We start from the raw sequence: 14,036 nt of genomic DNA on the forward strand, positions 1-14,036 counted from the left end.
TTTTGAATCATAAGCATATTTAGCCAATTTTTACAATAAATGACAATTTTTTTTTAAATTCCAAAAATCATTTATAACTTTTTATTTACAAAAATATCTAACCATGTCATAAAAAAATATCGGATTCAAAAAATAATATACTATATGGAAAATTCACATAAGCCTGAATATTTATTTATTTTTTTGTTTTTAAAAGTAATATTTTGGTTACTTCCAATGCTGATAAGATATTGATTGATTACTTTTTCATAAATAGTAAAATGTCATTTTTTATTAAACTAATGAATTACAATAAAATATAACAAGTCACTATAATATAATAACTTATTAGCAAAATTTATTTTTAGTATACTACATAGTAATTTTATAGTGAAAAAAGTTTTAATACACTTTTTGGTTACTCGTGTAATTTACGTGTGAGTAATATAAGTTTTTTGTTTATCAAAATGAAAAAAAAAATGTAGAAGTTACTTTCAAATTATAATGAAAAAATACACATTTTGGTCTCTTAAGATTAATTTTTGTTAACCAAATTAAAAAGTATTTGTTATACTTTATTGTAACTCATTAGTTTCTAAAATAGGCTTGAAGGCAACATAAATGTATCTTATATAATAAGACACCATAAAATAACCTCAAAATGTCTAATCTATATTTTAAGATAATAAAATTTCTACAAATAAGTTTTGGATATGACCAAAATGTATATGAAATAATATGGTCTAAAAATGAAGCTTTTTATGAAAAAGTAATTAATTTGTACCTTATCAACATCGTAAGTAACCAAAATATTACTTTTGAAAACTCAGGAAAAACAAAAAAAATTAGGGATCCCATGAACTTTTTTATTTTAGATATATTCTTTTTAAATCTTGTGTTTTTTGATGATGTGGCAAGATATTTTTATAAATAAAAAGTTGTAAGTGATTTTTGTAATTTTTTTATGTTATATGGATATAAATGATTTTTTTTATTATGTAGATATTGTTAACTTTATGAAATAGAGTTATTTTTCATTACTATTTCTAATGATTTTTATTAGTTTAAGAGGTATTCATATTTTTCACTAAGGTTATCATATGAGATCAAATCTGAATGTGGAGAGCAAGTTTTTGGAGAGAAAAAACACAAGATAATGCTGGATTTTGAAGATTGAAGACGAATCAAAATACCTAGTTTTATCTTTTTTTTTATATATATATATTTTTTATTTCATCATGTTCTTTTGAATTTCAACCATGAATTGTTATTTTTGTTTGGTATTTTGCTTTAAAATGATGAACTAATTTGGCTTTAATGGAAGCCTATGTTTATAAATAAGTATTCTTTTTAATTCTTTATTTTGATGTTCATATTCATTGTTTATATTGATTTGTGCTTAATGTTTTTCAAAGAGCGATCAACTTTGGAATTGAATTAGTAATTTAGGTGGAACTTAGAAGAGAAAATCTAAATTAGACCTAATCAATATAATATAGCCTAGGATTGACATGTTTATGTTGATTTGTAAGATAGGAATTTACTTAATCACCCTAGGTAGTCAAATTAGGGCTAAAATTAATATTATTGATAGATTCAAATATATTGGAATTAATCTATTGGTTAGATTCACTTGACGTCAAAAGAATCTTATGGAAGAACATAGGGGAACTTAATGACCTACGTAAATTAATTTCTTGAATTCTTGATTTGTGTTAGAGTTATTTTCTTGAATCTTTATTTTCTTGAATCGTTATTTTGACTTGGATTGAAAGAAAAATAGTGTTTGGTAATTAACAACTTAAAGATTGGTCTTTGTGGGATCGATTTTAATATACTATTTATTACAATACATGCTCTTGCGTAAGGTTGATAAAATCAATAACAACTACATGATTATTGTTGGCAATATAGGCCATGACCCGATAATACAACTCGAAAATGCCACAAAATTAGCGAATTCAGATTTAACATAATTACATTTTAGGTCAACATTCTAAACTCGAAATTAACTTATTTAACACGATTTAATATAAATTACTAAAAAAAGTCATAATTAGGTTAACTTGAACTTATCCTATTTATTAATGATATGCTTATTATATTCATTTAATAATATAATATACAAATTAAAAGAATAAAATAATACTGTATTTTGGGGATTTGATAATGTTTTATTTTAGTGTATGATTACTTATATTTTAAATATTAGATTTATGTTTTAAAGAACTTATGTAAGATATAAATAAGTGTTATATGAGTTAAATTGACATTTTTAAACCTATTTTTTATTATATATATTTTTAAATATACGGGTCAAATATGTCCATAATATTAATAGGTTGTGTAAGGTTAACACGACCTCAATATGATTTGTGTAAATGTCGTGTTAAATATGTTGTGTCACAAGTTAACTTATTTATAAACATATTATGTTCGTGATAACCATAATCATGTTAACCAAAAAATATGACTCGATAATACTAATTGCTAACCTTGTACCTGATGCATACATTTCCCTCTCCCCGATAGTAGATTTTTTTTAAATTTTATTTTTAAGAAAAAAAACGTTTAACATTAATATATTGGATTTTAAAAATCCATATCAATTATTGATAAATAATTAAAAATGAAAGCAATACTTAGTCTTAACATATCTTTAATAAAAATTGGATGGTGTATAAAAAATGTTTATGTATTGTATTGGTATATTAAATTTAATACAATGAAAATCGAAATGGTCTATAAAAATGTTAATATATACCATGTAAAGGTTGTAATTGAATTTCTTAGAATTTTAGTTTCCAACTGATTTAGTTTAACAAAATTATTTATCATTTTTTAGATTTGAACGAATTAATTATGTCAATAAAAAATGGACAACACAATTGCAATTTATATGTTATTCTATAGGTTTAGAAAAAATAAAGGTGTCTTGAAGCATTGCCTACCAAGTGCCAAATGATGATATGGCTACCGAATGAGAATTAGTGTGATACAACTCCTAATAATCAACTATAAATAATTATTTTTAATGTTAAATTTAGTCCAACAAAAACAACTATGTTTTGCTCACCACCATACTAGAACGAGATTCCTTTAATGACTTGTGTTGCCCTCATTTTGTTTCTGAATATTCCAAAAGATGCCTTTCCACTAAAAGAGATACCTTAGAGAACACTAAATTTATAGCACTTCTCTGCCCACATATATATATATATATATATAAAAATGTCAAAATCATGTGCTCAACAATGAAATGACCAAAGCAAAAGATTTGTAACTTATAATTGTCACTCAAAAACACCACGAGCCTAAAAGCTTAGTCTTAGCTTAAACATAGGATTATCAAAACAAACTCTACCCCAATTAAATAAATTTAAACAAAAAAAAGAGTAAAACAAAAAAGCAACCCTCCTTTGTATAGGTGAATTGAGGAAGAGGTTGTTTCACTTGAAGCACTTGGCGTCCAAAAGAGCTTCTCCCTCAAAGGGCTCTTCGTCTTCAATCATCTTGTTGGCGAGCTCCTTCTGGGCTTCGTCGTTAATGTCAACCTTCTTCCAGTCGTAGAGTTCCATGTCATAGCACTCGTCGATTATGAATTGAGGAACTTCTTGGCCGCGGAAGAGCCACAGTCCCCTCACCTTGAATGGTGGTTCCGACCCAATGATAAGCATCTTTCCAAAGGCGTACTTGCGAGCAAGATCCATCCTCTGAAGGAATCCACCCACTTTGTTCAAGGTCACAAACGAAACGGTGTTCTCATCATTGTATTTGTAGTCACAGAACCACAGAGAGTAACCCTCGGGATCATACATGTCCCAGAATCCTGAAATTAAAGACATAGAAGGATGCATCATTCAAACTCAACAAGAACACAAAGTATATCACCTTGTTTTTGGACAAAGATTTGAAACTACCTTTGATTGCAACCTCTCTGAAGTTAGTTTTTGTGTTAGAGTAGAGCCTCTTCCAGTCGTCCAATACCATCTTGCTTGGTGGCAGCAGATCAAGAGGATTCTTGGGTTTTGGCTTTGGTGCCTCTTCCTCGGCTGCTGCCTCGGCTGGCTTTGGCGCCTCTTTCTTGACTTCTTTCTTCGGCTCAGCCTTGGGTTTGGCTTCCTTTGCTGGAGCAGCCTTCTTTGCAGCAGCAGCAGCAGATTGAACAGTTGGGACGGAATCAGTCTGCTTGACCTCGCCCAAGACCTTCTTAAAGTTTGGCTGATTAACCATGGTCCAGAAGTACCTCTCGACATGGGGGAACTCTGAAGTGAAGCTCTTAGTCATGAGCCTCGAGAACCCGAAAACCAAATTGCATGTCGTGATGATGTCAGCAAGGGTTACAGAATGCCCAACCAAGTATGTGTTAGAAGCAAGGTGTGAGTTCAATGCACCCAATCCTCTCTTCAATGCTGCGATTGCAGCTTCCTCAGCCTAGATTTGTAAATAAATAAGATTATATCATCCAAAATAGTTGAGGAAACTAGTTAAAGAACTAAATTGTCATTAACAAAATTGCAACTCACTGGAGGAAGGTATGGGGCCCTCCCAATTATTGGTAAAAACCAAGCCAAAAGTTTAGCATCAATTTCCAGGGTAGAAAAGTCAATCCACTGCTCAATGTGGGCCTGAGATCAAGAACAATACAGAATTAAGTACAATAAGCTTTCAATTTTCATATATCTGAATCAAAACTACAGGACTAAGTAGTAGAATGCATATAACATCATCAAAACTTCTCTTTATGATCAACCAAAGTTAAAGGAAAGAAAAATGGAAAGAGAGGTTTACATAATCTATCAAAGAAGAGCCATAGAGAGCATTGTCTTCCTTCGAGCGTGCAACTGCATAAAAAATGAGCACCTGTTAAGATTTAACCCAACCAAAAGACGATAGAGAATAAAAAATTGCATGCAGAATACCATATCGTGCTATGGCGTTGCTCTCAAAGACAGATCCATCGGGGGTTTGCAGAACAGGAATCTGAAAAAAAGAAAGGTTTTCTTAGAAGACCGAGCGAAAAATACGTTATTGCAATCGTTCTAATTATCTCAGCGACTATCTTACCTTCCCAATAGGGTTCATCTTGATAAATTCAGGAGTCTTGTTGGTGACACCCATCTCAAAGTCCGCAGCGAATTCAACTTTCACACCAGTATACTCGGCGACAATCAGTGTCTTATAAGCATTCTTGTTAACACTCCCAGAATACAAGACCTGAACAAACCGTGGATTGTTCAATTCAAAGAACCAGATACAAGTATCTAAAAATCATATAGTACAAGTACCACAATAATCAAAATTAATTAACTCAAAAAAGCATCTTGATCGGAAAACTAATACAGTGTCGAAACTTAAAATTATATAAACTAAAAAAAACGTAATTCGATACTAGACACGATCCTAGATCTAACAGATAACCATCGTATCGAAATTAAGCTTAACAGAGCAATCGTAAACTAAAAAAATCAAGGACATACCAGAGCCATGGCTACACGGAAAAACGAATCGCTCGGATTTTAGATCTGAGCACATAAAACAAGCAAAAACAAAGTAATAATCAGTAATCCAGAACGAAATTGCTTCACACCAAAAATATATAGATAGACAGAGACATTGAAAAGAAAGAAAGAGTATGAAGAAGGAGAAGAAGAGCGAGAGACCTGTGTGAGTACGTATGCGAGCGTTCTTCCGAGAGCACGATGCAATAGCAGCTGAGAGAGAGAGAGTAAGAGGAGTAATAGTGAGGAGCTAGTTAGGGTTTTTGTAGACGACTCTCCATAAAGGTTCATCCATTAAATATTCACTTGGATCGGGTCGGTGCTCCAACACTCCAAGCCCAATCTACTTAATGGGCTGGCCCATTATGATTTTAAATTGAGCATTAAAAGACAAAAAATTTACTAATCTTTTTTTTTAGGAAATTATATTTTATATGGGAATTTAAATAGTGTTAAAAAATATGGTTTTTTTTTTTTAAAAACAAAAAGTTAACCTATGTCTTTTTTTAAATAATTTTACTTTTATGAGTTTATTTTATCATATTTTTGTATAAAAATTTGTTTATGTCATAGTTTTACTTTTGATCAAGTTTTATTAATTTGGAATGGTGTGTTTGTAATTTGATTATTATTTTTGTAGCTTATTTTTTTATATTATTTTTATATAACTAATTTTATATTAAATTTTTCTTTGGTTTTTTTGCAATTTTTTTTTTTGTAATATGAATTGTGTTTATTATTTTTTTATTTATTATAAATATTTTTTTTTAGATTGTACGTTTCTTTTTTTCAAATCATGTGTAAGGAACCAACTACTTGATTGATCTTTGAAAGTTATATAAAAAAAATTCTACAACTAAGTTAAATAATATGTACCAGGAGGGGTAGCCAGTTATCTTGGGAGGAGTAACATTCTGTCAAAAGATGGGTAACTAGATACCATAAGATGAGTGACAATTTACTTATATTTATATGAAAATAAACTTTAAATTTGAAGGAAAAAGAGGAAGAATACTTCATTAAAAAATGAAAAAGAAGTAACTATGATTTTAGTAATATAGGTAACCAGTTACCATAAAGAACCCAGAAATATACACACACATCAGAACGTGAAGGTAACCAGTTACCATAAAAAACCCAGAAATATACACACACATCAGAACATAAATGCAACCCGTTACCCTCAGAAATATACACACAAAGAACGAGAAGGTAACCAATTACCACGGACCTAAAGATAATAATAAAAAAACAACAGATCCACCCCCTTTCTCTCTCTCTCGTATTCTTCTTTTCCCTCATCAAGAACCCTAGCTGTCGCCTACCTCTCATTGCAGACCCTCCACTCGGGGCACCCCTTTGCATCGCCTCAAAAAATATAAAAAATATTTAGATCTGAAAAAAAAAATTCAGATTTGAAAATGCCTGGCAGTCGGGGCTGGGACTCGCCTGGGTACAACAAGGTTAGGTTGGAGCTTTCGGGGTTCTTAGTCCTCGGCTTAGAGTGCTGGGTTCGGGGTCGGGTTGCAAAGGGGTGGAGATGGATCTCGGGATGACAGAGATGGAGATGAGGAAGGTGGTTCGCATCTAGGTGTGGGTTGCCGTGGGGATGGGCTCAGAGTTACGCCGAGGAGGAGGTGCGAATTCGCACCTAGGTTTGGATGGTGGGGCTCGGGTGGAGCTGGGATCTCAAATGGTTGGGGCTCTCGTACAATGAGTTGCTGGTGCTGGATGGGTCGCGGTTGGGGTCGTCGAAGCTGGATGGGATGGTGCAGCTGAGTTTTGGAGAGAGAATGAGTTTGTGTGGATGGGTTTGGAGAGAGAAAAGTTTGCATGGCTGGGGTTTGAGAGAGAGAATAGTGGAATGCTAATTTTACAATAATACTCCTATTTGACTGGTGTGTTTTTGTTTTAAATTTAACTTCCATATTTTAGCTAGCTTGTAAATGTGCTTCTCATAGTTTGTTTTTTTCTTTAATAAATTTTATCGTACATATTAGCAAAAATATAATCCCCATATTTTTGAAAAATTCATTTATTTTTTTTTCTAAAAATTGATTAAAATGCAGGAGTTTCATAAAAAAAACCTGAAAATACCATATTGTATTTTTTATTTCAATATTATCATTTGAAAAAGGCCAGTTCAAAGGTTATCAAGTTTTGGGAATTTACTTATTTAGTACCTGTATTTTTGCAAAATATCATTTTGATACACATTTTTTTCAATACTGCTTATTTGATACATCGTATTTTAAAATCATACATATTTGGTACTCTAACTCAAATTTGATAAATAAAATTTTGTCAATATGATCAAACTGCCATTAATTATATGTAATTAACTAATTAAATTTGAATTTGAAACTCTTATAATTGAGAGCCAATTGATTAAATTGATAAAAAATATTAATTAAATTTGAATTTAGAGTATATGTACGATTTCAAAATATAGAGTAACAAATATATACAATTTCAAAATACAATTAACAAATAAACATTATTGTAAGCACAATATATCAAAAAAAGATACTTTATGAAAACACGTTACCTACCCTAACAAAAATTAGGAAGATGTCAGCTGTTAGACACTTGGTAGAGCGTGTCGAGTACAGAAACGACATGTCGTTTTGGGTTTAGAAGTGAAAGCAAAAGAGAGAGGGGTAGTTTGGGTATGTGAAGCCGAGCGAAACACAGCAGAGCAGCATTTAAGATTTTGGGGGAAAGCAACAGAAGTAGTAGAACTAGAACTAGAACTAGTAGAAGAAGAAGCTATTTAATTCTTTAATAATTAGGTAAAGTTTTCTGTTCTTTTTCTTTTTTTTTCCTGGGAAGAAAAACAGAAAGAGAAAGAGAAAAGATGGCGAGGAGGGCGGACGAGGAATACGATTACTTGTTTAAGGTGGTATTGATTGGAGATTCGGGCGTTGGCAAATCTAACCTCCTCTCCCGATTCACTCGCAATGAGTTCTGCTTAGAATCCAAGTCAACCATTGGTGTCGAATTCGCTACTCGCACTCTTCAGGTCCTTCTTCTTCTTCTTCTTTTTCATTTCTCTTTATTTGGATCTGTCTCTTCCTGAACTTTCCATTTTTAACAACCTTTTTGGATCTCAATTTTCTGTCTTTTCTTCCATGATCTCGCTTTCTCGGGATCCAACTCTCAATTCATGTGTTTTCTGATGCTTCGATGAACACCCTTTACTCTGTAGCATAACATTTCTTATAAAGATTTGTTTGTTTGTTAATTCATACTGTTCATTAGATGTTATCAATTGATATGTCTGAATGCTTCGGTGAAGACCCTTTACTCTATAACATTACTTTTCTTATAAGAGATTTGTTTTTTTGCTTGATTTGTTTGTTGTAATTTCTAATATTGGAATTGGGATCCCATCTCTTGAATTTATTTTCTTGCATAAATATGAGTCTATTTATGAAGAGATGATCCAGTCATTGATCTGTGCTTTCATTATTGGTAACCGTCAAATTTGATTAAGTGGGCTAATTTTTAAACGAGGATATGGGATTTTAGAATAGAATGGTTATTTAGTATCGGTGTGTGTGTATTTTTTATAAGGTTGATTAGTCTACTTTGATTCTAGTTTGCCAATAGCTTGTTTCCAAATGAGAATATGGGAATTTAGAATAGAATGGCTACTTGAGAGTGTGGTTTTATATTTTTATTTGGTTGATTATTCTATCTGGAATATAGTTTACCAAAATGGGCTAATTTCCAAATGAGGATATGGGATTTCAGAATAAAATGGTTACTTAGAGTGTGTGTGTGGTTTTTTTAGGTTGAAGGAAGAACAGTGAAGGCTCAGATATGGGACACAGCAGGGCAAGAGCGATACAGAGCCATAACCAGTGCCTACTACAGAGGTGCTCTGGGAGCTCTTCTGGTGTATGATGTAACAAAGCCAACTACCTTCGAAAACGTGAGCCGGTGGCTGAAGGAGCTGAGGGATCATGCAGACGCCAACATAGTGATCATGCTGATCGGTAACAAGACCGATTTGAAACACCTGAGAGCAGTGGCGACTGAGGATGCACAGAGTTATGCGGAGAAAGAGGGCCTCTCATTCATCGAGACGTCTGCGCTTGAAGCAACCAATGTGGAGAAGGCTTTCCACACAATTCTAGCGGAGATTTACAGGATAATTAGCAAGAAGTCACTATCTTCAGATGAGCCAGCGGCTGCCACCATCAAAGAAGGGAAGACTCTTGTAGTTGGGGGTGCACCGGACGCCAATACCAGCAAGTCTTGCTGTTCTTCATCTTGATTTGATTACACAAATTTTTGTTATTTTCCTTCTTTTTTTCTTTCTTCTACATGTGATGTTGGTTATTGTTTATTAGCTCTCTTTACTAAATATGTTTTGGTCATATAATATTATTTTTGTTGCTTGTTGTGAGGATTGATAATTATTTGTTTATGAAGAATATTACACATTTAGTTTGCCTTTTGTTTTTCTTTGAATGGACTATCTAAAAGGCCTTTTATATGATCATCAATTGTTATTGAATTTGTTAAATTGTTTGATTGTTCGTGTCTTTTATGATAAGAGCTTACTCTTCCCTTTTCATTCTTCATGATTATTATTATCAAATCTTTCTCAAATACTTTTAAATAGACTCTTACGTAAACATCAGCACGGAGGAATGTATTTGGTGCACAATAGACATAGTGATACCGACACTATCCATATTCCAATTTAGTTCAAATAATTTGGTATTTTTAGTTTCTTATTATAAAACTTTATCCGAGCTAAATTTAAAAACAAATGAAGAAATATTTTCTAACTGGGGGATTGGACTGCTTGAACAATTGTTAAAGAGATGAGAAGATCTAGGCAGACAATATTTAACACTTCTTCAAAGATCCATAACATAACAGGGTCCAGATTAGGCCACGTAGTTCACTGTTTTACATGTTTTTTTTTTTTTTTTTTTTTAAAAGAACATAGCCTTCACATAAGAATGGCTAACCACAACAATTGCTATTCTGCTGAATAGGCTGCCCCTTCATTTCTACAGTTCCAGTTGACTTGCCAGCACTTGGTTGACTACCCATTCTGCACAAAATTTTCAAATAAGAGTTCAGAATAAATAGTTTATGGTATCAATTTGCACGAGGGGCAGTTGGTAGGTTGTTTTACTTTTTCTTAATCTCAGCAGCCATGGTTAAGAAAGCCTGCTCCACGTTGATGGAGTCTTTTGCACTTGTCTCAAGAAAAGGGATACCAAGCTCATCTGCAAATGCCTGCACAGTTCATTCATTTCAGCACACGAAACCACAGTTAGACCTGAACTAGCTATAGCTAGCAAGCATTAATGATGTTTCATGGGCTTCAATAACTACTAATATACTGTGTTTTACAAATGTACTGGTTTTTTTTTATCATGAGTTGGTACTAACAGCTTTTAAGTTGGATCAAGACAGTGGACAGATTAACATTATCTTTAGTTAATGAACTCTAGAGAACAAATCTTTCATGTGCTTTGAGTGTATGATTCTGGGAATTCACTAATATCAAGCAATCACATCATGTGTAAACACAGCGCCTCTGGTGTGATGCATCAGCGATCGTCATCCGAGTTCATGGACAATTTTGAGCGTTCAAAGGCCGTAGACCCCACACTCCCATAGCCTTCTGCATCCGAGAGAACATTTGATACTCGAGCGCCACCGAAACAACCCCAACAAACAAAATGTGGGGAATGTCTGGGATACAAGGACTGGTACAAGGTCCCCTGCAGCCATGACGGCTGCAAAGGAGAAAGGGGAACACAATACTACTGGCGAACAGAAATAACCGTCCTCGAGATAAAATGATAAACTAACAAAAGAGAGATCATTGTATTGTTCATTGAGTTTGACAATGTGTAGTGTACCTTTGCTGTTTGAGTGTCCACAACCTTGTTCTCGACCAAATCGCACTTATTTCCCACAAGAAGCTTGCACACACTTTCATTTGCATATCTATCAATCTCATTCAACCATTGCTTGACATTGTTGAAGCTTTCCATCTCAGTAACATCATAGACAATCTGTTTCCAATAACATTGGTAAGTGAAGTGAACCCCAAATCATAATTTCAAAAAATAACCACAAACTTCCTGATTACAATGTGGAGTGGAAGCCAGTAATGAAATAATATACAAAAAAATATATCTCTTGAACAATTATGAAACTAAAACAAATTCTTTCTCCTTATCCCCCAATGACAACAAGAGTTCCTCACAATTATCCCATGTGCTCCTCGATAGTAACTGCTTGTTATGGTTCTGAACCGCTCCTGTCCAGCAGTATCCCACTGAATGAAGTTACAGAGAAGCAACAGAATGTGTTAAAATTCCTATAAGAATTGAGTGAGCTGCACTCAAACTGTGAAGTGTAGCTTACTCATGGTATCGAAAAGTCTTTTTTTTTGTTGAATAAAAAAGAAATGGGATTAATGAAAACTGAAAGCATAATAGCAAATTAGTGAAACTGATTAAGCAGCATTATCATCACAGGCATCTGAACTAAACAGTAAACAAAATCATATCTTCAAGGCATTTAGATGTCCAAGTTAGGTACTTTGAGAGGAAAAACAGTCCAATTAGGACAACTGTTAAAAAAGAAAAATAAAAGAAAACTCACAATTTGAAGCTTAATAGTCTTGCCATCTTGCTCCACAGTTCTGATTTTCTGAGAAGATTTTGGAGAAAGAAGAAGGCATGAACAAATATTCAGTTAAAATAAACATGCACAGAAAGCACAAGATATCGTAAAATGTAAAATGTGGGAAGAAAGACTGACAAAATCAACTCCAATGGTGCTTATGTAGCTGTCGACATAGGAATCATCCTGAAAGATGAGAAAATTGGGGATAAAAGAGAGGTTTTTTAAGTTAAAAAACCCTAACTTTGTATCATTACACAGCACAATGTACAAAGATAATAAGGAGAAAAATGAAGAGAAGTTACAGCGAATCGGAGGAGGAGGCATGATTTTCCGACGGAGGAGTCACCAATCAGCAGGAGCTTAAAGAGATAATCGCTGAAAATGAAAATAGAGAGAGAAGCAGAATGATCAAAACAAAGAAAAGTGTTTGGGGAGAGGGAAAATGAGAGTAGTCGTAACACTTACTATTCGTTGCTCATGATGATGATGATGATGATGACGGTGATTTTAGGATTTGGGATTGAAGAAAAATGGTTTGGTTTGAATTTGATTTGGGATTTTATGTATGGAAAATGAAAGTTTGTATTTTTAAAGAAAGTAAAAAATACAAGTGTTGGCTTTGGGCACCGCTAATGCTGCTGCTGGTGTATCCTTGATGTCCCACCTATACTAATACCATTTATTATTTATATTTTTTTGTCCCATATTGCCCCTGCCCTTCTTTTTCAACTCTCTATTATTTTTCTGCAACAATTACTGCCTTTACATTTTTTGTTTTTATAATAACTATGATCTTTTAATATAACTACAAATGATTGGTTCTGGTGCACACGCAACGGAGAATTGGCGGAGAGTGTTCCACCCGTTCCTATCTCCAGTTATATTTTTAATTTCCATCTCCGTTCCATTTCTGACTATTTTTCGTCAGGGGCGGGGAATCCTCATGGGGAACCTATTTATTTAAAAGTAAATTTTGAATTAAAATTTTAAAATAAAAATTATAAATTATATGTAAATTAAAATATTTCACAATATTTATTATTTAAAATATTAAACATTATTCTAAATAAAATTTAAAATATTAAAAAAAATTACTACTATACTACAATAACATATAAAGAAAGATATAAAATACATATAAAATATTATAAAAATTTAAACGGGGCTCCGTTAGGGCGGGGACTGTTATTCCCGTCCCCGCCCCATTTCCCATTTAGACGGAGATTCCCCACCCCATTAAGGGCAAGCCCCTATGGAGCCCGTCCCCATGAGAAAAATATGCATCCCTAATTATTGGCGTGCTTTTTTAGCCAAAAACCTATTTTGGCCCAATGCATTTTGGTGAAAAAAAGCACGCTGACAATTATAATTAATGAATTAAGCAATTTAGACGAAAAATTAATTGATAAAATAATATAATACATATATTGAAAAACTTAATTTTTACTCATTCCATTGAGTCATTGACAATATTTGCATGTCATTTAAAAAAAAATCTTTTTGAAGAAAATTTGAACTTAAGAGTTGATGAAAATGTAATGTACTATGTGTATAATTACATGTCACTTGATCATTATAAAAGCATTTAATGAATAATTGATATTTCTCACAAACGCAAATCTAATTAATATATATATATTTTTTAAATGTTTCTTATTTTTATTTACTTTGTTTTGTTTGATAAATATCATTAATTATATTTTTTAAAAAGAGTACACTTTAGCATGTCGTATTTAAAATATTAAATATGATATGATGAATATGTGTTTAATATGATGTAATATGCCACCATCCAATCCAACCACACACCTAATAATTAGTATTTGATGACTAGCTATGAATGCTTGCTTTGTTGGCGTTTTTCCTAAAGATATGGACTTTGATTCA

The 14,036-nt window shown here is 32.7% G+C and overlaps 3 protein-coding genes across 3 annotated transcripts; 1 reads left to right on the top strand and 2 right to left on the bottom strand.

Annotated features, from left to right (window-relative positions):
• Nucleotides 1-3,239: 3,239 nt before the first annotated feature.
• On the bottom strand, nucleotides 3,240-5,762 carry LOC133790193 (elongation factor 1-gamma-like). Its single transcript, XM_062227727.1, has 8 exons — nucleotides 5,643-5,762; nucleotides 5,460-5,504; nucleotides 5,047-5,196; nucleotides 4,902-4,962; nucleotides 4,771-4,823; nucleotides 4,506-4,607; nucleotides 3,900-4,413; nucleotides 3,240-3,808 (listed from the first exon to the last, which is right to left on the bottom strand). Exons 2-8 carry the CDS (start codon nucleotides 5,466-5,468, stop codon nucleotides 3,429-3,431), a joined length of 1,269 nt encoding a protein of 422 aa, XP_062083711.1. The 5' UTR covers nucleotides 5,469-5,504; nucleotides 5,643-5,762; the 3' UTR covers nucleotides 3,240-3,428.
• A 2,434-nt stretch (nucleotides 5,763-8,196) lies between these two features.
• LOC133790194 (ras-related protein RABA2a) lies at nucleotides 8,197-9,984 on the top strand. The gene is made up of 2 exons (XM_062227728.1): nucleotides 8,197-8,502; nucleotides 9,277-9,984. Exons 1-2 carry the CDS (start codon nucleotides 8,338-8,340, stop codon nucleotides 9,760-9,762), a joined length of 651 nt encoding a protein of 216 aa, XP_062083712.1. The 5' UTR covers nucleotides 8,197-8,337; the 3' UTR covers nucleotides 9,763-9,984.
• A 323-nt stretch (nucleotides 9,985-10,307) lies between these two features.
• Nucleotides 10,308-12,788, bottom strand: LOC133790195 (ras-related protein RABD1). Its single transcript, XM_062227729.1, has 8 exons — nucleotides 12,615-12,788; nucleotides 12,452-12,524; nucleotides 12,285-12,332; nucleotides 12,126-12,173; nucleotides 11,725-11,796; nucleotides 11,375-11,530; nucleotides 10,639-10,742; nucleotides 10,308-10,554 (listed from the first exon to the last, which is right to left on the bottom strand). The coding sequence occupies exons 1-8, from the start codon at nucleotides 12,626-12,628 to the stop codon at nucleotides 10,464-10,466; spliced, it is 606 nt and encodes a 201-aa protein (XP_062083713.1). The 5' UTR covers nucleotides 12,629-12,788; the 3' UTR covers nucleotides 10,308-10,463.
• Between the last annotated feature and the right edge of the window lie 1,248 nt (nucleotides 12,789-14,036).

Source organism: Humulus lupulus, chromosome 7 (assembly GCF_963169125.1).
Source record: "Humulus lupulus chromosome 7, drHumLupu1.1, whole genome shotgun sequence".
Classification (NCBI taxonomy): domain Eukaryota; kingdom Viridiplantae; phylum Streptophyta; class Magnoliopsida; order Rosales; family Cannabaceae; genus Humulus; species Humulus lupulus.